General features: G+C 38.2%; 1 protein-coding gene across 7 annotated transcripts in view; it reads right to left on the bottom strand.

The window, feature by feature from the left end:
• cacna1g (calcium channel, voltage-dependent, T type, alpha 1G subunit) overlaps window positions 1-25,184 on the bottom strand; it is a 321,489-nt gene that overhangs the window by 205,496 nt on the left and 90,809 nt on the right. For all 7 annotated transcript variants that reach the window (XM_062056250.1, XM_062056253.1, XM_062056254.1 and 4 more), the window contains exons 4-8: window positions 23,366-23,525; window positions 18,167-18,461; window positions 16,366-16,458; window positions 15,434-16,277; window positions 10,097-10,503 (exon numbers count right to left, since the gene is read on the bottom strand). In XM_062056250.1, the coding sequence (XP_061912234.1) occupies window positions 10,097-10,503; window positions 15,434-16,277; window positions 16,366-16,458; window positions 18,167-18,461; window positions 23,366-23,525 (1,799 nt within the window). The remainder of the gene's footprint in view (window positions 1-10,096; window positions 10,504-15,433; window positions 16,278-16,365; window positions 16,459-18,166; window positions 18,462-23,365; window positions 23,526-25,184) is intronic.

Here is a 25,184-nt window from a genome sequence, read left to right as displayed (position 1 = left end):
TTCCGCTTGTCCCTCTCAGGGTCGCGGGGGGTGCTGGAGACTATCCCAACTGCAATCGGGCGGAAGGCGGTGTACACCCTGGACAAGTCGCCATATTTGAGGTCATGTGTATCAATAACAGGAACACAGTGGAAACAAGTAAGTAAACTTGGCAATGAGGCAATGTGTCAATTTAATGCTTTGTTTACATGTTCAGTAATTTCACGTTAACACGTTCATGTAACTGAATTAGGAATTGCTTTCTATTCTATTTGTAGTTCTTATGAATTTATGTATTTTAATACTTTTATTCATTTCCTTTTTTTTTCTTCAATTTTTATGGTTTGAAACACCATTTTTGTATACTTTGATTATTTTTCTGTTGTGTTAGCTTAGCTATATTGGTATTCACGGCACAAAAAAAGAAGGAAAACAATATATATTGGTATTCACACCACTACCTCAATATACTTCTGAGTCTTACATAAATAAAAAAATGTTTAACGCTGTGAGATGTGTTATTACTTGAAATACACAACTTTTTTATTTATTTTAGCAGACACATTAGGTATATTTGCACAAAGTATCGATATCGCCAATACCAGACGGAATTTTACTCTATATTGGTTTGGAAAGAAAATCAATGGTATCGCACATCCCTGATTTCAATTAGTTTCAATGGGAGATGTTGATTTGTGTTTTGAATTAGCAGTTCAGTCACTGAACCAATTAAGCTTGTAAATTGAAAGTACTACTGTGATACAGTACGTTTTTAGAATGCCAACACCTAATCTAGAGTCTTAATATCAAACGGTTTATTTTCCACCTTAATTCTACTGAATACGAGAGAGGGTGTGTGCATACTTTGTTTACTGTTTTTTTTTCTTCAGGCATACATTTAACGATATTGATTCTAAATTGGAACTTACAGTATACCATTGTGATGAATAAAGACAGAACTCCACTTTCTTCTCAATACCAATGTCTGACTCATACAACTCACTAATCTCATGCATGTCAACACTACTATAGAGTTTGTGAGCACAGTATGGTTTTATCTTGTTTTTGGAGATGAAATGCTGTTTAGTCCCTGAATCCTGAACTAGTTGCAACATATTAGAAGTTTTTTTTCAACATCAATCATCAACCATCAATTTCTTAGCATATCTGGATAGGTTTAGTGTGCTTGTTGAATACAACCAGTGGCCTTGTGGTTAGAGTGTCCGCCCTGAGATCGGTAGGTTGTGAGTCATACCAAAGACTATAAAAATGGGACCCATTACCTCCCTGCTTGGCACTCAGCATCAAGGGTTGGAATTGGGGGTTAAATCACCAAAATGATTCCCGAGCTCGGCTACCGCTGCTGCTCACTACTCCCCTCACCTCTCAGGGGGTGGAACAAGGGGATGGGTCAAATGCAGAGGTTAATTTCACCACTCATAGTGTGTGTGTGTGACTATCAGTGGTACTTTAACTTAACTTTAACGTTGCCCAGCATACTTAAGATTTGTGTGGTGGCCTGTGGTGGTCTGACCACCAATGACTTAAATAACCTCAACATCAGAGGTCTTTACCTATAATGAGTGAGGAGACTAAAGATACCGTAAATGATGCTGATGATGAAAGAACGTTGAGCGTAAATGGTCAAAGACTGGTAGAGTCTGAGGAAGTTTCTTAAGCTAAGTGATAGAGTATGACTCTCCCAAATAAATAGACTGTGGGGTTGTGCCACAAAGTTGGCATACGCACAATCAGTCCATCATCTGCACCATAAATGGTAATGCTCTTCAACAACACGGAGATAAAGCAGACACCCTCTCCAAACTTGTCCAAGCCGTCCGCCTCCACTCCTCCTTCCATAATCTCGCTTCTATACCTTCACCTCCAAGTCCTTTCACTCTGTCGTCCCTATCCAACACTCCTATTTAATCATGCTTTAGACCACTCACCACCTCGCATTTCAAATTCTGTATACGTGCCTTGTCTGCCGCCCGTATACTTAGCGCCAGTGTGTTTATTAAAAAGGCATCAGAAGGGGGGCCTCTGCTGCTGTTGATCCATACCTTGATGGTCTGCAGAGTAACAACACGTCTGTGCTTGAAGGACACAGGAATATCTCCTTCCATTACGGTCCATACAATCAAGAAGCTGCTTTATATTTCAGAGAGCAGTTTGCAGCCGGACATAAATCACATGTGGGTGTCTAGTCATCTTACTGTGCGGGCATAAATCTGTTTAAAACTCGCACAGTGAGAACCGTGTATCCGTATGGCAAATGTTGTTTGTTACAGTAATTAGATAGACACAGGACGGAACTTTAAACCTAATGGCTTGTATAGTAAATATGTCGGCCTTATGTAGTGTTTATATGTCAACTGATTTGTTTCACAAATTAGTTGGCTTCATAAATCCATCTAGGAAAGAAAAGAAGGAAGCTAACGGGGAACTGTACTTGTATTAAAATGTTGACAAGAAGACAAAAGCATTTAGTTTTTTTCACTTTTCTAACATATACAAATTGTCTCGTTCTAAAAGGCTAGCAATGCAGCTAATGGGAGTTGTCAACAATACTTCATTTACGTTCTATAACCTGTATAATAACCAAGCTCTGTTGTTATTGTAAGAGCGAACACTGAGGAACTCTTTTACTATCATAGTAACACATCGTCGTGCTTTGGTATTAGCCTTAAAATATAACTACGGCAAGAGATAAATTAGCTCCTAAAACAACACAAAATATTTTTAAGTTTTTTATGCACAACACTGCAATGGAACATCACTATGCACTGACTGAAAAACATGAATAATCATATTACAGTATCTGTAAAGCATTAGCGTACATTTCATGTTTTGTTTGTGCACAGCTGAGCTAGCCAGACAGCGTATGTACTGTACTTGTACTAACACGCATGGTGTGTTGCATGTATTATGATCAATATTAAAGTGACTCATTCGATAGACAGTTGTTTGGTCCAGCTGGCCGGGGTCGTTTCCTGTTGACTTTGGGTAAGCAATCCATTTATGTCAAAAAAGCTTGTCTCCAAGTTCCATATTTGTACCGTCAAAATCGCTTTCATTCCCCTCCCCCGGCTTCCGTCTGCTCCAACGTCTCACTCTTCCTTCGTGCTCGCTTCTATAAGCAGCCTTATATTTAGCTTCAAAAATATAAGGTTGTGAATCCTCATTTGTCCAAAAATAGTCATCTTTGTTGTCTGTTACCAAGTCTGCCATGATTAGAAAACATGCTCGTGTTTGATTCCGGAGGTAAGAACACACATGCTGCCGGAAGTCAAACCTGCGCTGCTATGAAAACAGAAATCATGGCGCGGAAAAAATCAGTCACGGAAATCATTTAAATGATCTATATGTAACTACATTTTATATAGACTTGCAGTGTATACAACATGTTGATGGAGGGTTTTTAAGTTGTTTTAGAGGGCTTTGAAGGCTACAACGGTGACTCACATTAGCCGCATCTTTCAAGTGTATATCATCTTTAAAATCGAGGAAAAAAAAGACATGTTCTTCACATAATTGTGAATGATTGGCAAAATTCCCCAAAAAGGTGGAGTTCCCCTTTAAGGACTCCGAATACGGTACAGTATATATAATATATAGTAATTGCAATGTATTCATTGTACTTCATGTTCTGTTGAAAATATGTTATGTAGTTTTGTATTTCTTACTTAATCAACATAAGGTTGCTGAACAATTTTACATAATTTACATATTTGTTATTTTCAGTCAGTGTCGATATTGAATGAGCAATTTTTCAGAAAAGCTACAAGGAAAAATACCAGCAGCCAAGCCAATCTGCAAGGTCCTGACGGAACCATCTGGAACTGCTGAGCCAAAAAAGAGCTATTTTTCCAGGCAGCAGTTTACATGTAAGGATGGATTGCTTCTGTGTAAAAGGATAAAAGACTACAAACACACTGCAGACATGCATACAACATGTCCTTTGTAATAAATGGAAAGGCATGTTCAGTTTGCCTCTTGTTTATAACCTGCACAAATCCTAAATAACGAGAAGTAAGTAATTATTGCGTGTAATTATATTGATTGGCCCTAACAAAGAGATTGCACCTGAAGTCATCTTTATTCAGTTGTAATTAACTTTGTTTATGCTATAACGACGCTTAATTTCTTCATCAATTAGGCTTGAGGGGCTATGCTTCATGTATGATTAGTGTGTGAGTATGGTGTGTATGTTGTAATCTTGAAAGGCATCTACAATTAGATAAGAGTTAAAAAACACAAGCGTAGGCTTTAGAAACTTAAAGTATAATTGATTGTGCATACATGTCAGGGTTTCCCCTACATGTGATTGATCCTGGCACACTGCCACAGCAAAGTAAATGCTGCCACATTTTCAAAATATGTACTGTATATATTTTTTTACATGGAAACATTTTTTCCATATTGTGAAAATGTTTCTCAAAGCTTTATTTTGAAAAAAAAAAACTAAACAAGATGTGCACCTAAATCGCCTGTCAGAGCACTACAGCTGGTCCCACACTGAGACGGAGTTGGTACTCCACACAAATAAGGAGAGAAAGTTGAAGACAAAAGTATTTCAAGTTAATTAATGCATTTCTTGTTCAGGTCTGTGTAAACTACCTTAAATGTGTTGACATTATTACCGACAATAATGTCTAACTTTATGCTGTGTGTGTCTTTGAACCTCCACACGGGCATCTCTGTGTGAAGTGTGCATGTTGTCCTCTGGGTGCTCCATCATTCCAAAAATATGCACGTTAGGTTCATTAAATTGTCTATAGGTATGAATGTGAATGATTGTTTGTCTAAATATGCTCTGCGTTTGGACATGCTAATTTGGGTTAGCGTGTAAATTAGCAGGTCCATTGTACGTTAGCATTAAGCTAGTGGCATTAGAGCCAACCTTCATCCTGCATAACTGTATGGCTTTATTCCAGGGGTGTCAAACAACATTTTAGCTCAGGGGCCACATGAAGGAAAATCTATTCCCAAATAGGCCAGACTGGAAGAATCATGGCATAATAACTTAAAAATAAAGACAACTTCAGATTGTTTTCTTTGTTTAAAAATAGGCCAAGCACATTATGAAATGTACAGATCATTATGTTTTTTTTACACTTACATGTTGCGGTTAAAAGTATTCTATCTTCATTTGTTGTTATTTATACTTTCTGAATAAATGATGTGATAATGTTCATCAGTCAATTAGGTGGAACTGAGTTTGGCAGAGTTTTAAAATGCTTTCATTGGTGTAAATGTTTAATGTATCAAAAGACAAAATTATTAATAATACCAAAATTAAATGACATGATGTTAGTAATGTAGTTTACTCATTTTCCTAATGCACTAACATTATGTGGTTTGTTCTGTACATATGTAGCATCATTTACAACACAACTTGTGAATTTGGACTCATTTCAATAATCAAACATGAAGTCAGAAGGAGATAATCATTATTTCAGCAAATTAATGTACGTCGGGAAAATGTGTCCCAACAAAAAAGCACATATAATCAAAAGCATTTATTTGGGTAGAACTGTCAAAAGTTACATTACTGACAACGTCTTTGACAATCAACACATGGGCGTAACAATCCACATGATGTATCATTACTATCCATAATAAGCAGCATAATTATATAGAGTCCAAACATGGAGGTGTTGCCTCTGTCTTAACACGACACATACCTCCGCCTCCTCTGAAGTCATGCGCAGGAGATGCAAATAATTGCTATTGCGACATCCAGTGGACACATTTAGAACAGCATGTTCTTTCATCTAAAATTTTTAGCTAATTTTTATACTTGGCAAACTCATCTCGCTGGCCAGGCAAAACCTATTCACGGGTCTGATCAGGCCCACGGGCCGTACGTTTGACATCCCTGCTTTATTGAGTTTATTCCAAACTATTTTATTACTGTAACGTGATTTCTACATATACGTGTTTTTAATGTGTATATTTAATGAACTTTCCTTAGTGATCTTAGTTTTACATTAGCTTCATTGTGAAGAACATCAACAATACACATATTTTTTTCATCTCAAATTCAAAGGACTGTTTACATATTTGGCAAACTCAATTCCAACATAATAATATATAGTGTAGACTTTGTTACCTTTTACGATAAGCAGCAACAATTGATATAGCATTGTGCAAAGAGAGCATAGTCTACCAAGTAAAATGTATTGTGTGTTAAACAAACTTGGCCAATAAAGCTGATTCTGATAATGAAGGACACAATATAGGTTATTAATAACTAATAACATATTTGTTTTTAAATTTACATAAAACATTATGTACAGCATTGCAAATCTATATTATCATGATATCATATATGATGATATCATATTGACCACGCTCATAGTCACGCCCCCATGCCACATATTGTACTACAGTGGGAATCAAAGAGAAACCCTACATATGTTTGTTATGTAACTTCCTGTAACATTGAGTTTTAAATTATGGGTTCATGATGATTATTGGACCGATATTAGGAATTAAGACATCACACCGATAAATCCTATAATATTCAGAAATAACTGATGAAAAAAAAACGCTCCAATGGGGCGAGATTACACATAGTGTGCTGTAGGTGTGTCGGGGTAAACAAATCAAGCGTTCCTACCGATACAACGTGATTGCCACTCCCCCGCCAACACTGATTAAATGGACATTAAGACATAAGCTTCACCAGTGATTTATGGCCGTCTGACATTAGCCCTACCATAGTAGTGATGTATTATTTGGTTAAAACACATTTACAGGTATAGTTTCTCAAATCTACCTCTGTTTGAGTAATTCTTACCTGTAGGTCTGCACAAACTTCATTTAATTAACATTTAAAACAAACATAATCGATATAAATAAGTTTTCATTTAATTAACATTTAAAACAAATTGTCATCTATATCAGTTTCGAGAAACACAAAGTTATCTGTATCGGTTTGGAAAAAAATATTGTGCATCCCTAGTTTGAATAAATTGACTTTTAATCATTCCAATAATTAAACATATATTTTACATCTATATTGTCAAACTGAGCTGTAAAATTCTCTATTCAATCCAAATTCTCAGGAAACTATGCATCTAGAGTTGCACAAACAGTTAGGAATTAAGACATCACACCGATAAATCCTATAATATTCAGAAATAACTGATGAAAAAAAAAACGCTCCAATGGGGCGAGATTACACATAGTGTGCTGTAGGTGTGTCGGGGTAAACAAATCAAGCGTTCCTACCGATACAACGTGATTGCCACTCCCCCGCCAACACCGATTAAATGGACATTAAGACATAAGCTTCACCAGTGATTTATGGCCGTCTGACATTAGCCCTACCATAGTAGTGATGTATTATTTGGTTAAAACACATTTACAGGTATAGTTTCTCAAATCTACCTCTGTTTGAGTAATTCTTACCTGTAGGTCTGCACAAACTTCATTTAATTAACATTTAAAACAAACATAATCGATATAAATAAGTTTTCATTTAATTAACATTTAAAACAAATTGTCATCTATATCAGTTTCGAGAAACACAAAGTTATCTGTATCGGTTTGGAAAAAAATATTGTGCATCCCTAGTTTGAATAAATTGACTTTTAATCATTCCAATAATTAAACATATATATTACATCCATATTGTCAAACTGAGCTGTAAAATTCTCTATTCAATCCAAATTCTCAGGAAACTATGCATCTAGAGTTGCACAAACAGTTTGAACTGCCGCAATGCATGACATCAACATATCACGCAAGAGCACAATGTAACATGCTATAGTCAACTTCAGCAAGCGGCAAACGATTAACCCAGTGGTTATGTTTTGCTTTTTCATTGGATTATTGCGGCTTTCTGGCAACAGTTATACGAAACACAGATGCAGTGTTGTGCATATGGCAACACTTACTCAAGGAAGCCTTAACAAGGAGTGTTTTTTTTTTTTTTCTACGGGAAAATAGTTTGAAATCTTTACAAATCTTAGGTCAACATTGTAGTTTTTGGGGGTTTTTTTATCAATAATTTCCTTAAAATAGACAAAGTACACATTTTAGCATGCAGCAACATGTGAATAAGCATAGCACGAACGTGAACTGACCAGGAACGTTAGCAATGAAGTTAGTGCTAAATATGAGTAGTTTCCTGGATGGCTGGCGACCAGACTCGCAGGCGACTAAAGTAGTTAATCAGGGGTTTCTCAGTAATGAGCGCAATACTATTCCTTTTACTGTGAGCCAGCATACCAAATGATTTTAAAGGCATTACTTTAACGTAAAATTACTGCATACTTTTTTCAGATGTGGACCATTAATCAGGACACAGCAAAGTATTCCCTTCTCATCACCAAACAGTAATTCCATAGGAACACTATCAAGCAAAACTCTGAAGAGTAAATTGGCTGGATGATACTTGGATAGTAAACAAAACAAAGCCTTGTAGTCATGAAAAACTGAAAAAAACATAGATCTGTCAGTCCTGCTTTTACTGCATGTCAATCGACTCACAATCAATTGTAGGTTTGGAAAGAGCAAAGGGATTCACTTCAACACAAAACAACACACTCAGATAGACTGTGGTGAAAGGAATCCTGCGGCACGGTAGACTGAATAACAAGGCGGATGGAAGCAGTGGAGAAAATAAGTAATACAATGAGACGAGGGGGGCTGGGGATAAGGGTAGGTACGGGGAGGAAAGGCAGAAGAAGAAAGTGGAAACTATAAGGCAAAAAAAAACTGTAAGGTTGAGTGGAGAAAGCTCTAAGACTTCCTGTGGTTGTGCTAAAGATGATGCCATCTGGATATGTTTATAAGCACTGGGTCAGGGACTGAAAGTAACCCAATAAAACCAAAACACGGTGGAATCTCCTTCCCTCTCATATAATACTTCTGTTGTTTAACTTCCTACAAACCATACATATCAAATACCTTTTGGCAATTCATTTGGCAAGTTGCACCTTGTCAGAACATCAATGATTGTCAATCTCATTGTTGAGTTAAAGTTAAAGTACCAATGATTGTCTCACACACACACACTAGGTGTGGTGAAATTTGTCCTCTGCATTTGACCCATCCCCTTGTTTTGGAGATTTAACCCCCAATTCCAACCCTAGATGCTGAATGCCAAGCAGGGAGGTAATGGGTCCCATTTTTATAGTCTTTGGTATGACTCGGCCGGGGATTGAACTGACGACCTACCGATCCCAGGGCGGACACTATAACTACAAGGGCACTGAGCAGGTATACAAGGCCACTGAGCAGGTATGTCTATTGTCTATCCTCTCCCATTCTTAGGGCACACACACACACCAGGCCTTTGGCATCATTACAGCTCTATCCCTTGTGCACTGATAGACTGCAACCAAAATGCTCTGCAACCATCACTTTATTATACAACACCGATTACTGCATTTTGTGAGCTGCTCTGTTCATTAAAAATAATCATTGCTGTTTGCTGTTTGTTTTCTGTCAGTCAGTATAGTTATAAAAATAACTCAAAATATTATTGGCGGTTTTTCATGAAACTTTCAGGACATTTTCCAAAATAGGATACAGAACAACTGATTCGATTTTGGGCATGATCCGGATAAAGACTGCCACGTTACCTTGCATTCCTGCTTATGTGTACGTGTGTCCAAGCCGGGGGTCAGCAACCCGCGGTTCTCGAGCTACTTGGTATCGGAACGATACCTACATTTGTGGTATCATTCAAAAGTAATGTAAAGTATCCACACAACAGAAGAATAAGTGAAGTGTAGATAGAACATGTTGAAACAGAAAATAACCAGTACCGGTACCAAAATATTGGTGTCGGGACAACCCTAGTATGTCAATAGTTGGGCCTTCCCCCACTTCTCTCTCTCTCATCTCCTCATACAAACGCATTCCCCCATTTTCTCTCCCACATGGCTGCAATTATGCTGGTGTAAATAAACAAGTCCAGAGAGAGACATCACAAATTCCAGTTGGGCTCGTGGGAGCAGTGCAGCTTACAAAATCACATAGAGAGACACAAACATACACATCAAATCTTTAACTTGAACTCATCAATCACTAGCTCAGCCATGGATAGACACTTGTGTGGAAGGTGCAACCAAACAAATCATTAAGTTGACACACTCACCTGCTCGTGATACTCGATGCCCATGCTTAGCGTATTGATCAGGATGGCAATCATGATTCCTCGTCCAAAGTACTTGCTATCGACAATCTTCCTGAATGTGTCGCACACCAACCTCCAGAAGTGCACCACCTTTCCGGCTGTTTTACCCAGCCGGAAGGCTTTCTTCCTGGGCTGCCGGCTATCTCGCCTGTCTCTGCGACGCATGTCGTGGCTGAACTCATAGACGCCCTCGCTGTCGGAGTCTCCAGGTGTCTCGTTGCCCTCTGTACCGCCTTCGGACTCGTTGGCGAGGGCTTTTGCGCAGTAAGGACAACTCTCAGGGTCCAATGTCAACATCGCCGTGTCCATGGCGCTGCTGGTGATGCTCAGGTCACGGGCCGACAGCTGGCAGGAGGGCTGGGCTGCAGCTGAGCGAGAGAGCTGAGTAAGTGACTGTGATTGTGATAAATAGCATGCATGAAGTGTTTAATATAAAATGTCTAAACAAATAAAGGCATCTATTGTGAAGAACAAGATTTGGGGATGCTCGCGTGTGTGTAAGAGCGAGCGTGTTCGACAGTGACGGGCAGTGCGTGAGCTTCGTCTCCGCAGACCGTGCTCCGGCCTGGATGGCTGGCGGCCAGCGTTTCCACCGTCTGTATAACCTGAGCAGATCTGGCCTGACTTTTGCTGAGCACACTGCCTTTTAGAACTTGGCCGCAAGCTGAAGAAGTTTGTTGCCAGCTAGAACATGAAGCATTTAACATTTGACTGTAATTACAATGTTTCTCTCTCTCACGGAAAGGGAAGAAAACAATCTGGATAATACTTTAGTTTGATACTTGATCAAAACACATTTTAACTGATTCTAATAAGTGATTGCATGAAAATTACTATTTTGTTTTGCTTCTGACAAAAAACAAAACAAACACCCTTGTTGTCCTCATAATTTATACAGTCCAATTGTTGTCTTCACCAAGCTGGAAAACCTGCATGGTAGAGGTATTGTTTTAAATACAATTGCTTTGTTAGTTTGTTTGCGGTTTTGCACAAAAACTGAGAACCGATATCCATTAAATTTTGTAAAGTGAAGAATGACGCAAAATACTTAACTACCTTGTTCACTTTAGTGGGAGTAGGAATGCATTTATTCCTAATATTGTTTGCTTATGATCGAAGCATTACTCTCATCCGCAAAAATAGATCATCCAACGTCATTAGCTCACAATAGTACAACAACCAAAACCAGTGAAGTTGGCACGTTGTGTAAATCGTAAATAAAAACAGAATACAATGATTTGCAATTCCTTTTTAACCTATATTCAATTGATTAGACTGCAAAGACATGATACTTAATGTTCGAACTGGAAAACATTTTTTTTTGGCAAATATTAGCTCATTTGGAATTGGATGCCTGCAACATGTTTCAAAAAAGCTGGCACAAGTGGCAAAAAAGACTAAGAAAGTTGACGAATGCTTATCAAACACTTATTTGGAAAATCCCACAGGTGAACAGGCTAATTGGGAACAGGTGGGTTCCCCAATTGGGTATAAAATCAGCTTCCATGAAATGCTCAGTCATTCACAAATATGGGTGGGGCGAGGGTCACCACTTTGTGAACAAATGCCTGAGCAAATTGTTTAAGAAGAACATTTCTCAACCAGCTATTACAAGGAATTTAGGGATTTCACCATCTACAGTCCGTGATATCATCAAAAGGTTCAGAGAATCTGGAGAAATCACTGCACGTCAGTTACAAGGCTAAAAACCAACATTGAATGCCCGTGACCTTCGATCCCTCAGGCGGTACTGCATCAAAAACCGACATCAGTGTGCAAATGATATCACCACATGGGCTCAGGAACACTTCGGAAAACTACTATGCAAAGCCAAAGCCATTTATCAACAACACCCAGAAACACTGCCGGCTTCACTGGGCCCGAGCTCATCTAAAATGGACTGATGCAAAGTGTAAAAGTGTTCTGTGGTCTGACGAGTCCACATTTCAAATTGTTTTTGGAAACTGTGGACATTGTGTACTCCGGACCAAAGAGGAAAATAACCATCCGGATTGTTATAGGTGCAAAGTTCAAAAGCCAGCACCTGTGATGATATGGGGGTGTATTAGTGCCCAAGGCATGGGTAACTTACACATCTGTGAAGGCACCATTAATGCTGAAAGGTACATACAGGTTTTAGAGCAACATATGTTGCCATCCAAGCAACGCTATCATGGACACCCCTGCTTATTTCAGCAATACAATGCCAAGCCATGTGTTACAACAACGTGGCTTCATAGCAAAAGAGTGTGAGTACTAGACTGGCCTGCCTGTAGTCCAGACCTGTCTCCCATTGAAAATGTGTGGCACAAATACCACAACAGAGACCCCGGACTGTTGAACAACGTCAGCTGTACATCAAGCAAGAATGGGAAATCATTCCACCTGAAATGCTTCAGAAATGTATCTCCTCAATTCCCAAATGTTTACTGAGTGTTGTTAAAAGGAAAGGCCATGTAACACAGTGGTAAAAATGCCCCATGTGCCAACTTGTTTGTAACGTGTTGCTGCCATTAAATTCTAAATTAATGATAATTTGCAAAAAAATAAAATGTTTCTCAGTTCGAACATTAAATATCTTGTCTTTGCAGTGTATTCAATTGAATATAAGTTGAAAAAGATTTGCGAATCATTGTATTCTAATTTCATTTACAAATTACACAATGTCTTGTTCTGGTCAAACTGAGCAATATTGTTGCGGAAACGTCTATTTTCCGACATATGGTTGAACAAAGACAAAACGTAGGCAAACAAATGACGGCTGAGGAGTACACTGTGAAAGAAAAAAGGGCTTTTGGTCCCTTTGATTTAAGGTTGATATCAGTTCCTATTCTTTTGCCCCTTCCCTCCTGTTTTAAAAAATGTTGACTAGTGCTGTCAAAGTTAATGAAAATGTCATTTAATGGCACTACCAAAATGCAACTGTGTTCCAGTGGATGTTGAGCCACTAGGGAGCTCCCTTTTGTCCTACTAATTTTGGCGGTCCTTGAAAGTTGTTTGGACTGTGACGCAACAGTTTATTTACATGTGTAACCTTCTCCAACACTGCCACAGAAAGACGTGTTTTATGCCACTCTTTTTTTGTCTCATTTTGTCCATCAAACTTTTTTTTGCTGTGGGTGAATGCAGAAACATGAGCTTTGTTGATGTTATTGACTTGTTGGAGTGCTAATCAGGCATATTTGGTCAGTGCATGACTTCAAGCTGTATGTACTTATTGCATCATTATGCCTCGTGTGTAGGTATATTTAAGCTCATTTTATTTCATTTACCTATGTCCTCCGTGTATTTAATTTACATTTGCATGTCTCATGACATATTATCAGTATGTAATATTGGCTATATTTCTGATAGTTGTTTGTGTGCCATGTTGTTCCAGACCGCAGCAAACGTTACCCAGCTTGCAAAGATTGTAATAAATCCATTTGAAGAAGACAGCCTGACATTTCCTTTAATTTGGACACACATCTATACATTTGGCCATTCTAAGCCAGTAATTTCCAGGAGTTATCTCACCCTCTGAGACACTTACATCATGCGTTGCCTTCATTATTAAGATTTATATAAGGCTTTTAATTTCTTGCGGCTCCAGACAGATTTGTTTTTTGTATTTTTGATCCAATATGGCTCTTTCAACATTTTGGGTTGCCGACCCCTGCATTAGGGGGAATAATTATCAGAAATTGACTAAAGAAAGGGTGCAATGAATGGCAAGTCCAGATCCAACAACGACAACGCCATTTCCATTGCTGTGATCAGCTGCCGATGAAGAGAGAACCCCTCCACCTCGACAAAGGCTAACCACAACAGGTGTCGTACCAGATTTTTTATCCCAGACAGAATGTGTATCCCTGGCAGCTTCACTTATGTGTTTAGAGACTAGTTTAGCGCGATAATGTAGATTTGTACGATCATGTTTTGATTGTCAAAGATGTTTGGTAATGTAATCTGTGATGTTTCTACTCATATAAATGCTAGTACATTAATTGGGGATTACAGAGTGGGGACATTTTCTGGCTGGCTGAAAAAATTTGAATATTCCTCTATGATATATTCTGGTTGATAGTCCTCAATTACAAAATGTTTAGCAGGCTCGTCGACTAGGAACATTAGCAGTATGTTCAAAATAGAGAAGCTTAAAACACTAGCGACATGTACATCGACAACATTAATTTAATCTGATCATCATCACACAGCATCAAGACAAGCGCTTAATTCAGAGAAAAATAAACATAGTCCGTGCTCCACCCCCAAAGTACAGCTGACAGCCAAGACATGCGCAGTAAAGATAGAACTAACCCGACATTCGGAATATATGTTTTCATGCGCTACAATGCGAATGACTTTAGGCATAAGACACCTGTCTCGATTGGAATTAAATTTTGATGCGGAAGTGTGTGATCGTGTCAGAAAATTCTGCAGGGTGTGTTTACATGAAGCAATTTTATTCCGGTTAGGTTTTTAATCCGATTAAATGTGTCCATGTGCACTTAGATACTGTCATGCACAAATATTAATACAATTAATTTGTACAACACGTAACAAACATGTATGTATGTAGCATGTATTTATGTAGCCTTATCAAAGGTTTCCAAAGCAAACATCATTGGTCATATTTTTTATTGTAAATAAAATAGCGTTTGTGTCTTTATTGTGTTGAGTCGTTTTAAAAAGCATAAAGTTTAATAAATATTTGCATGAAGCAACAAATTGTCCAGTCCAATGTTGATAGTATTACAAACTTGAAAACGGCATTAGGTACGAGTTAACTACAGTAGGTAAGGTTGTATTTTTGCCTCATTCCTGTGAGAATTTTGCGTGTGATTGAAACATTAAAGAGTGGGACAATCCAGGACTGGGTGCAGTGTGCTCAAACAACCACCACATAGCATATGTGAGCAGAATATTCTGTATCATCTCTTTCTCTAAAGGACTTCTAAGGTTAGCAGTGCACTTCACGCATTCTTCACTCATGCTTAAAGTGTAAGATTAGGCAAACATACAACTTTGCGTACTTTAGGGACTGATTGTCTGATCTGTATCAAATATTCTAATATTTGACAATGTCCTAATTTTGATATAACCATAATTTTGCTTTTGCAAAAAACAGGCAAGGGGCTGTGTTGATGTTAACAAGACTAACACATGTCGACACAAATGGAACAATTTTTCACAGAATTGACCCCTTTGGCTCTCAATTTCTGAATAACACAGTGGCCGCTGACTGGATGAGTTGGTTGACTCATACAGGTACGGAGTTCCACCATATACATTTAATAGTGACCGGCAATGATCTACCTGAGGGGTTGAGAGTGTCCACCAAGCTCTGCCGCCTTCTCCCATGGTTTATTGGTGGGACGTTGAGACTGATATTTGTTAGAGTGCTGGTTGCGACACTTCCTCGTCTGGACTCAGCGAGAGCTCTTGCCTGCAAGGTGGGGTAATTCTTAGGCCCAGGGGCAGCAAAGGGCACAGAGTTCCTCTTCATTGCCCTTGAAGAGGAAGCTGGGGTCAAAGAGAACTGGCCCTGGGTTTGCCAAAGGTTTGTAGTTGAGGGTGTACAGCAACGTGTTTCTAGATGGAATACTCCAAGAGTTGAGTGTGAATCACCAAATCCCACCAGATTTGTGTCAGACAAGGCTGATGTTGCTGAAGGTAGTGGCACAGCTAAAGCGACCGCACCTCCATTATTGTTATGAGAAGACGCCTCCATATCTCTACCTTCAAGACACCGGATATTAGCTTTCACACTGCCATTGCCAAGATGGTAGTGGTAGTGAGGGTGCACCATGTGTTGAACTGAAAAGGATCCCTGCTTGGAAGATTTCCTCCTTCTCCTCTGGCTTTGCCGTTGCTGGGGTTCTACTGGAGGCGGAGAGGCGGCAATGTTGATCCCTGCACGACGAGCTAAGAACCTGCAGATGTGGGCCACCTCCCTTGCCCCCTTGCGGATGATGTGAACAAGGTACTTGAGCAGCTCGTCATAGCAGGACCCCGGCTCGGAGAGGGAAGCCAAGGTGCTGGCACTAGACATGAAGCGCACTCTCTGCTCCTTCATCAGCTGGCTCTCTCTCTGCTTTGTTTCAGAGAACTGAGTGGCAATGACGACCAGGCATAGGTTGATCATGAAGAATGAGCCGATCTAAGAACAGGGAAGAATTGTTATCCGAGCAGTCGTGACAAATAGATGGAAGGAGAAACTTGTGCAATCATCAGGATGTAGCACTTACGATAATGAGTAGGATGAAGTAGATGAAGTTGTAGAAGGAGTGAGCATCCATCACGAAATACATGATATCCACCCAGCCCTCCAGAGTGATCACCTTAAGTGAGCAAACAGTAAAAATACGTTGGACAATGCAAGAAAACATACACTTAGTAATTAGAGATTCACACAAGCAATAGTAAAAAAAAAAAAAAACAACAAAAAACACTCCTTCCCCTAATTTCTATTACAGGGGGTTGATTGCGGATTAGCGAGACCTTACCGTCCTTACTTAATTTAGGTCACACTGTAGAAATATTACCTGTTGATCACAGGTTTGATATACTGGAGTTGATTATCATTAGACTTTAAACTAATAATTACGGTAATTTCTGGACTACAACCCATTACTTTTTTCCTACGCTTTGAAGCCAGCGTTTTGGACAATGCTGCGGCGAGTTTCTACAAACTTCACATGCTGGCAATACATTTAGCCTCATCTTATCAAACTGTTTCGGGTCACAGTGGACCAATGACATTGTCCACAAAAAATCAAATTCACTCACACAATAAATCAGTCAGTTACACCGTATGCACTCCCCTCAACATTAAAAAGAATACACCAAAATACACATGACGCCGTCCCAAAGTCAAAGGTGATCGACCCGTCGATCGTAAAATGAAACAGCCGTCACTAACAGATCCCTGAAATGCAAAACCGTCGCATGCCGAAGAAGATGGCATAAACCCAGAGGTGACCCACATCGAGACGAAAGTGAAAGAAAAAACGAGGCCCATAGAATGCCGGACGAAGTTCCCTCAATTCCGACTTCGAAAAAGATGACCCCCGGATTACTTTTCTGGTAGACTTCTGTATACCATGCTATTGCACTTGCACTATCACTTGCAGCTTTTAGACGACTGTACATTTTATGTACAAAATAATAAATATGTCCAAAGTTAAGTGGGTGCGACTTATTTTTAGGTGCCCTCTATAGTCCAAAAATGTCGGTAGTATAAATATGCAATAGCTCAAATCCAGTATAATGTCCAATTTACCATTCTGATTAACAATGCCATAAATCAGCTATGGGGCCTAGTTTAAAATATTTTAAACGAACCATGAATATGGTGTAGTAAAGAGTCTAATGTTTATTGAAAACAAAGCAACCAAAAACAAACATATTTCAAGTCCAGCAAGCTGTATTTTATTAAAAAAAATAAAAATGGTTCCACTATATTGTGCACTCACGTGTTGGCTTATTTAAACTCGTTAATGGTTGATCTGTTCCCAATATATTTATCTTGTAAAGTCTAATTATCATTAACCTAACATAAAATTAAATGTAACCATCACAATCACTGCTCGGGGAAAAGGTTTCAAACCCAGAACGTTCATGTTGTGAGGCAACGAGGCTAATCACTCAACCAATGGGATGGCCCTCTAAAAATCAAACAAATCCCACAGTTTTTTCTCACATGTTCCACCACACACAGGCAAACTTAATTTACAGTCAAACCAAAGGGAGACTAAATCCCTAATCTGGCTTTTGTCCTCCATGACACTCCCAGCCTGAAATAATAATATGAAAACAGATACAAGCTTTGCAGATGATGTGGGGATAGCTACCAAATGGTGTGGACAAATTGAAGCTGTATGATTATGTGGCGGGTGTGATGTGTAAAGCCATATATCTGGGATACAATAGCAGCTGCAGGGCAATTAGCATCCATTTTGTCACTTCTTTGTTTCCTTCTGGTTTGCTATCATGCACAAATGATGTTTAAGCAATTATCAAATAGACTATTATTGCAAGCAGCATTACCTGAAAAATGGCAATCCAGGCATAGCAGATGTTGTCAAAGTTGATGGCCCCCTTGAAGGGGTTAACCAGACCCGCAGAGCAGTTGGTGTAGTACTGGTTCCAGTTGACACAGGTGGTGTTATCGGTACTGTTGTACGAGTACAAGTCAAGATTGCATTGCAGGCCTGCCTCGTCATAGAGCTTGGGCACTGAGCCGCAGTCCCTCATGCCGTTCTCTCGGGGCTGAGAGCAGATGAAAGGGTTCTCATCGTCATTTTCAGTGTGGTAGTATTTCTCAAGCTCCGCAGACAGAGGACTGGAGAGAAATAAGAGGACATTACATTTATTAGTGGTTTATAGGTTTCCTAAGAGTATGCATCTCATATGTTTACATTTTTAATCTTGCTTAAAAGTCTTGGATGATTTATAAACGATTGGACCGTGTCCAATACTGAGTTTGAACAGATGATCCAATAAAAATCACATCAAATACAGCATCAAAGTAACACTGGAGGTCATTTGTCTGTTGAAAAAGTTTCAACAGTGAGTGTAGTCTTGCAATATACAAACTTGACTGTCTGACAACTGAAAAATGCTCCTTGGTTGATTTTACCCAAGTCTTTTTGCAGAACAGTGTCTTGCTGTTATGTCATTTTACTCCCAAATTCCAATTAATCCAAATATAAGTCACTTTTTTTAGAAAACATCTGCAAAATCTCACAGGTTCCAATAGTAAATGAATGATTTTTCTCCTGGTAAATTCAAATAAGGTGGCCATAAATTACAAATGCTACTTAGTACTGTACAATGGAGGAACTGTTAAACCACTTCATGAGGAACACGTAATTTGCACACGCGTCCCAACTAAGTTGAACTGGGCTTGTATTTGTTTTGGTTTGCTGTAATGGTTTTTAAATATTATTTACAGTAGGAAGGGGCTTCATATGGCCCCATTCTACGTGGTTTACCTGACTCATGAAACGTGACAAATTTGGGGCTTGCACTATCCACTTTACCCGCCAGGTGGTAGTGGAGTGTTGAATATCTTATTTGTTTTGTGGCAATTCCACCTTTGACTCCAGCATCGGTTGCTATGGAGAGTGGCACTTTCAATTATTTTCAGCAGAGTGCATCGCAAAATGATTAACCCTGCGCCCCCCTCTTCCTCTCACACGAGATCCACCCAGGAATGGGGACATATTGTGCTTCCCTACTGTATACTACAAGCAGGGATCTCAAACTTGTTTTTTTATTGCCGCTTGTAACAGTGAATATATTAGAATATAAATGTATAGTCGCCCCATGATATAATTACAATATTAACTATGCATTTGATTATTTTAAGATATTTATTGATAACTTGGTTTGAAAGTATAAGTCAAGTTGACAAGAATATATTAGGTATTTATCTTTCATAACAAAAACAGGTTTGGGATATGTTGTTGCGTAATCAGATAATATTTAACTTTAGAATTGCAGGCCCTGAGTGAGCACAATGTGTCATGTCTTTTATTTTCCGTACTATAATGTGCAATAATGTTGGACTGTGCAATATATCCCAAATGGCCTCTTAATAAGTGCAATAATACTGGACTGTGAAACAGAATAATGTGCAGTAATATATATATATATATATATATATATATATATATATATATATATATATATATATATATATATATATATATATATATATATATATATATATATATATATATATATATATATATATATATATATATATATATATATATATATATATATATATATATATATATATATATATATATATATATATATATATAGATATGTTTATATATATATGTGTATGTATGAATGTGAATGTGTAAATATGTATATGTATGTGTATATGTATATGTATGCATATGTATGGATATATGCATGTATGTGGATATATACATATATATAGATATATATATATCTTCTTTTTTATCTTTTTTACTATTTATATTACTTTATTCTTGTGTATGCACCTTAGTTGATCTGCTCCAATTATGTTGTTCTTTAAACCTGTTCACTGTAATAATGACAATAAAACTCTATTCTATTCTCAATGTCAATCAATCAATCAATGTTTACTTACATAGCCCTAAATCACGAGTGTCTCAAAGGGCTGCACAAGCCACAACGACATCCTCGGCTCAGATCCCACATCAGGGCTAGAAAAAACTCAACCCAATGGGATAACAATGAGAAACCTTGGAGGGGACCGCCCCCCTCCCCCTGGCCGACCGGTGCAATGGACGTCGAGTGGATCTAGCATAATATTGTGAGAGTCCTGTCCATAGTGTGAGAGTCCAGTTCTATTCTAGTAGTCCATTTGTCTCTGACAAAAATAAAAGATCAAATACATTTATCAATAAAGATTAGCTGCTTTGTTGATGCATATTATTTTCAGGCATTCGTGGGCCACATAAATGATGTGGCCCATGAGTTTGGCACCTGTGCATTGAAGGATTAAAATCAATTTTTATTTTTATAAATACTCTATGATATTCGTTATCCTTTCCATAATTATATCATATTCTATTTAAATTACTATGTACATAATATTGTTCTTGTGGTATTCATTGTGCTAAATCTGGGAAGTTTTGTTACTCATTTTTGTGCCATTTTATGTGTTTCAGGTGTGCTGATATGACAAATTATTACTTGAATCCCTGAATGACAACTGCACTAATGAACATGTCTAATCAATACGGCTTAGACAGTATCAATGAATGCAATAATGCAATTGCAGTCTGCTCGCAGGTAATTGTCCCATTAATATGTAACCCCGGTAATTTCATATAACTTTGCATAGCTGTGTATTTATTGCAAACTATGGCAAGACTTTGTACCGTCTATTTTAATGCGCTATTAAGAGAAGGGTCGAGCTGCGTCCGCAGACACTCTAAGTGGCGCCCACAGGGGTGACGACAACCGAATTTAACCGTGTCTCAAAGACGTGCACACTTCATTTTTTATGTGATCCAAGATGGCTGATGCAACGCACCTTGGTTGTTATTATTTTTGATTGTTGTATGTATTGCTTTTTCGGCTGATTATATACCTACTCAGTGGCCTAGTGGTTAGAGTGTCCGCCCTGAGATCGGTAGGTTGTGAGTTCAAACCCTGGCCGAGTCATACCAAAGACTATAAAAAAAAATGGGACCCATTACCTCCCTGCTTGGCACTCAGCATCAAGGGTTGGAATTGGGGGTTAAATCACCAAAAATGATTCCCGGGCGCGGCACCGCTGCTGCCCATTGCTCCCCTCACCTCCCAGAGGGTGAACAAGGGGATGGGTCGAATGCAGAGGACACATTTCACCACACCTAGTGTGTGTGACAATCATTGGTACTTTAACTTTAACTTTATATGCAACCTAGACCCAACCCCAACTCAAACCAAACCTAACCAAAACATATATTTTTTATTTTTTAAATCGTCTGCAACAAAAAACTTTAATTGTCGATAAAATCGATATATCACCGAGGGCTAATGGCAATATTGATATTTTTGAGGGTTCACTCCAGCCACCTTGAGGCAATCAGAAAATGGCCAAACATGGACGTCCTAAAGCTGTGAAAGGTCACCTAGAAAGTTCTCGCAAAGAAACATTCACACGATTTAGGAGTGGATAAAAATGTAACAATGTGTAACGGAGGACAGCCAGTGTGGCTGGGCGATGCATATGTTGGTGAACCTCACTCCCTGACAACTTTAAGAGCAGTGTTGGCTACCAGGTTGATAGCTCAGGCTTTCAGCTCGGTAGCTAGCACGCTCGTCCCTCATGCCGGCGACCCATGTTTGAGTCCCAAAACGAAAAGAAAAGCAGGGACTGAACCATGGGGGTGACATATGTCTGTTACTTAAAAACAACCTTATGATATGGCACTTTCACATAATGTACAAGAGTACATAACTTTAAACAAAAGTCCATTTACAGTACCATATTTTTCGGACTATAAGTCGCTCCGGAGTATAAGTCGCACCGGCCGAAAATGCATTATAAAGAAGGAAATAAACATATATAAGTCGCACTGGAGTATAAGTCGCATTTTTTGGGGAAATTCATTTGATAAAACCCAACACCAAGAATAGACATTTGAAAGGCAATTTAAAATAAATAAAGAATAGTGAACAACAGGCTGAATAAGTGTACGTTATATGACGCATAAATAACCAACTGAGAATGTGCCTAGTATGTTAACGTAACATATTATGGTAAGAGTCATTTAAATAACTATAATATATAGAACATGCTATACGTTTACCAAACAATCTGTCACTCCTGATCGCTAAATCCCATGAAATCTTATACGTCTAGTCTCTTACGTGAATGAGCTAAATAATATTATTTGATATTTTATGGTAATGTGTTAATAATTTCACACATAAGTCGCTCCTGAGTATAAATCGAACCCCCGGCCAAACTATGAAAAAAACTGTGACTTATAGTCCGAAAAATACGGTATTGTAGTTTACATACTGTAGCTTTATGCACTCTGAAAATTAGTAACCCAATAAAAACTGACCCTTGATCCAGAGAATATGACTAGATCTATTTAACACAGGCTCTCTATATTATTACTTATTTTTTCTACCATTTATGAAAAATGTTAACCTTATTGCATAAACGCCATGACCTGGTTCAGGTTGTATAGGGTCAATCCCCCCCTATGTTCCCCCTTAACACTTCCCTTAACCAAATAGGCCTATTTGCAAACTCATTAGAGTTTATATTAGCCCTTTTAAAAAAAGGATAATGACCACATTAATCCTGTAACCTTATACACATGTCATCACATGGAATGCAGTCAACAGGATTAATATGGTGAACGTCTGTAAGGCTTTAACTGGGTCACAAACAATGTATCATTGAAATGTATTGGGTTTTGTGATGCATCCTTTTAACAATTAAAAATAACTCACTGGTTATTTGAAATAGGTCAGTAACTGCAATGATAAAGCTTTGATGAAGGAGAATTATATAAAATGTCTTCAGTCAGTTATTTCCTTTTATTTTCTCTTACAAGTAATATTTAACACATTTTTTGGGTTAAAAATCTCAGTATTTAGATATTTATTCATTTTTAAATATTTAAAAAAATCCTTAAAACCAGATAGTAAAATAAATCAATCAAAATTGTGCTTAAAAGCAACTAGGCTTTCCAAAGGTCAACTGTCTTCGATGTGGAGTAGAGAAGTACTCACAAAGAGAAGTTATCCTCCACAAAGCAGCGATTTCTGAGCAGGCCGGCCCACAGCTGGACTCCCACGATGCCAAATATGAAGAAGACAAAGAAGCAAAGCAGCAGCACGTTGCCCAGCATGGGCAGAGTGTCCAGCAGCAGAGTGACCAGGATACGCATACCTGAGAAGAGACACAAGGACAAAGGATAGGTAAAAGTAAAGGTAAGGTTGTTAGATTATTTATTTTTATTACATATATTTTAGCTTTAAACATGTTTTTTTTTCCACTAATGGGTACAGAGTGTTTTTTTTATTTTTTTATTTTAAGACAGAATCTGATACAGACAAACTGTGACAATTGAAGCTTTTAGTTGTGTGCAGCAGACGGGCATACATGAGAATCCTATCTGGGCTGTGCTTTAAATAAAACATGTGCAGACACTGTAAAAACAAAACAATGCAAAAAGTTTCCTGCACCTTAAGCACACCTTTTATCACCATTGTCACATCAAACTGCATGAGGATTTATTTTGTCCAGCACACAGTAAACAGTTACTATTGAATAAAGTGCATGGAGGAATGGAATACAAAAAAAAGAGCAGGTACAAAAGGATGGGTGAATAAGTGTCAATTTAAGGAGGACCTCACATCCTAGTCTTTCACAGTCCCTTCTGCTTACAAACGCAAACACCAACCAGCGATTTTGCTGAGCTTTTAAAGATCTGCTTGGCCACGCCTGACTTAGTTATTTTTTTTAAAATAAAGCCAATTGTTTGGCTGGTCAAGCACAGCACACTTCCACTTGTGGAAGAGGTGGGCCAGGGCTCTATTGCATGCACTTGCACGCATGCACACAAGGCATATCTGTCGGACTGTAATTTCATTTAATCACTAAGTTTTTAATGATAACACAATTTAAAAGAGAAATAAATCACAAAGACTCAACAAAATCCAAAAGGAAAATTGAGAGCTTGCTCTACCACCTGCAAATGCATTCATGTACATAAAAAAAGACATGCCATTTAATTAATGTGATTGCTACTCTCGCGAATAATTAATGACAACCGCCACTCTGAATAAAATAAATAATCAGAACAGAAAATAAAAATCAACAAAGCCAGGGAAATTGCAGTCAAACAGCAGAAGTGACTGTACAATGGTTTATGGCAGGGGTCCCCAAACTTTTTGCCTCGGGGGCCGCATTGGGTTAAACATTTTTTGCCGGGGGAGACATCGAGAGTAACAAGCGGTAGAAAACGGATTAGAAAGGATATATTTCAAAAAATAATAATTAAAAAACAAATAGATACATATTTTTTTAACTTGGGACTTCCCGCAGGCCGGATTTTGGATGCTGGCGGGCTGGATTCGGCCCGGGGGCCGTAGTTTGGGGACCACTGTTTGAAATGAATTGAAACCATAAAATTTATGGTTTCAATTCATTTCAAACATGCATACAATTATAACATGATACATCACAATTTCCAGTTTCTCTTTTCAACCTGTTCGAAAAGGAGTAAGAAGAAGTAAAGCTTATTTAATCCTAGGGCTGGGCTGATAACACGATAGCAATATACAAACCCCGTTTCCATATGAGTTGGGAAATTGTGTTAGATGTAAATATAAACGGAATACAATGATTTGTAAATCATTTTCCATCCATATTCAGTTGAATATGCTACAAAGACAACATATTTGATGTTTAAACTGATAAACTTTTTTTTTTTTGCAAATAATTATTAACTTTAGAATTTGATGCCAGCAACACGTGACAAAGAAGTTGGGAAAGGTGGCAATAAATACTGATAAAGTTGAGGAATGCTCATCAAACACTTATTTG

The sequence above is a fragment of the Entelurus aequoreus genome, linkage group LG08 (genome assembly GCF_033978785.1).
Source record: "Entelurus aequoreus isolate RoL-2023_Sb linkage group LG08, RoL_Eaeq_v1.1, whole genome shotgun sequence".
NCBI lineage: Eukaryota > Metazoa > Chordata > Actinopteri > Syngnathiformes > Syngnathidae > Entelurus > Entelurus aequoreus.
This window is presented reverse-complemented; position numbering and strand designations above follow the sequence as displayed.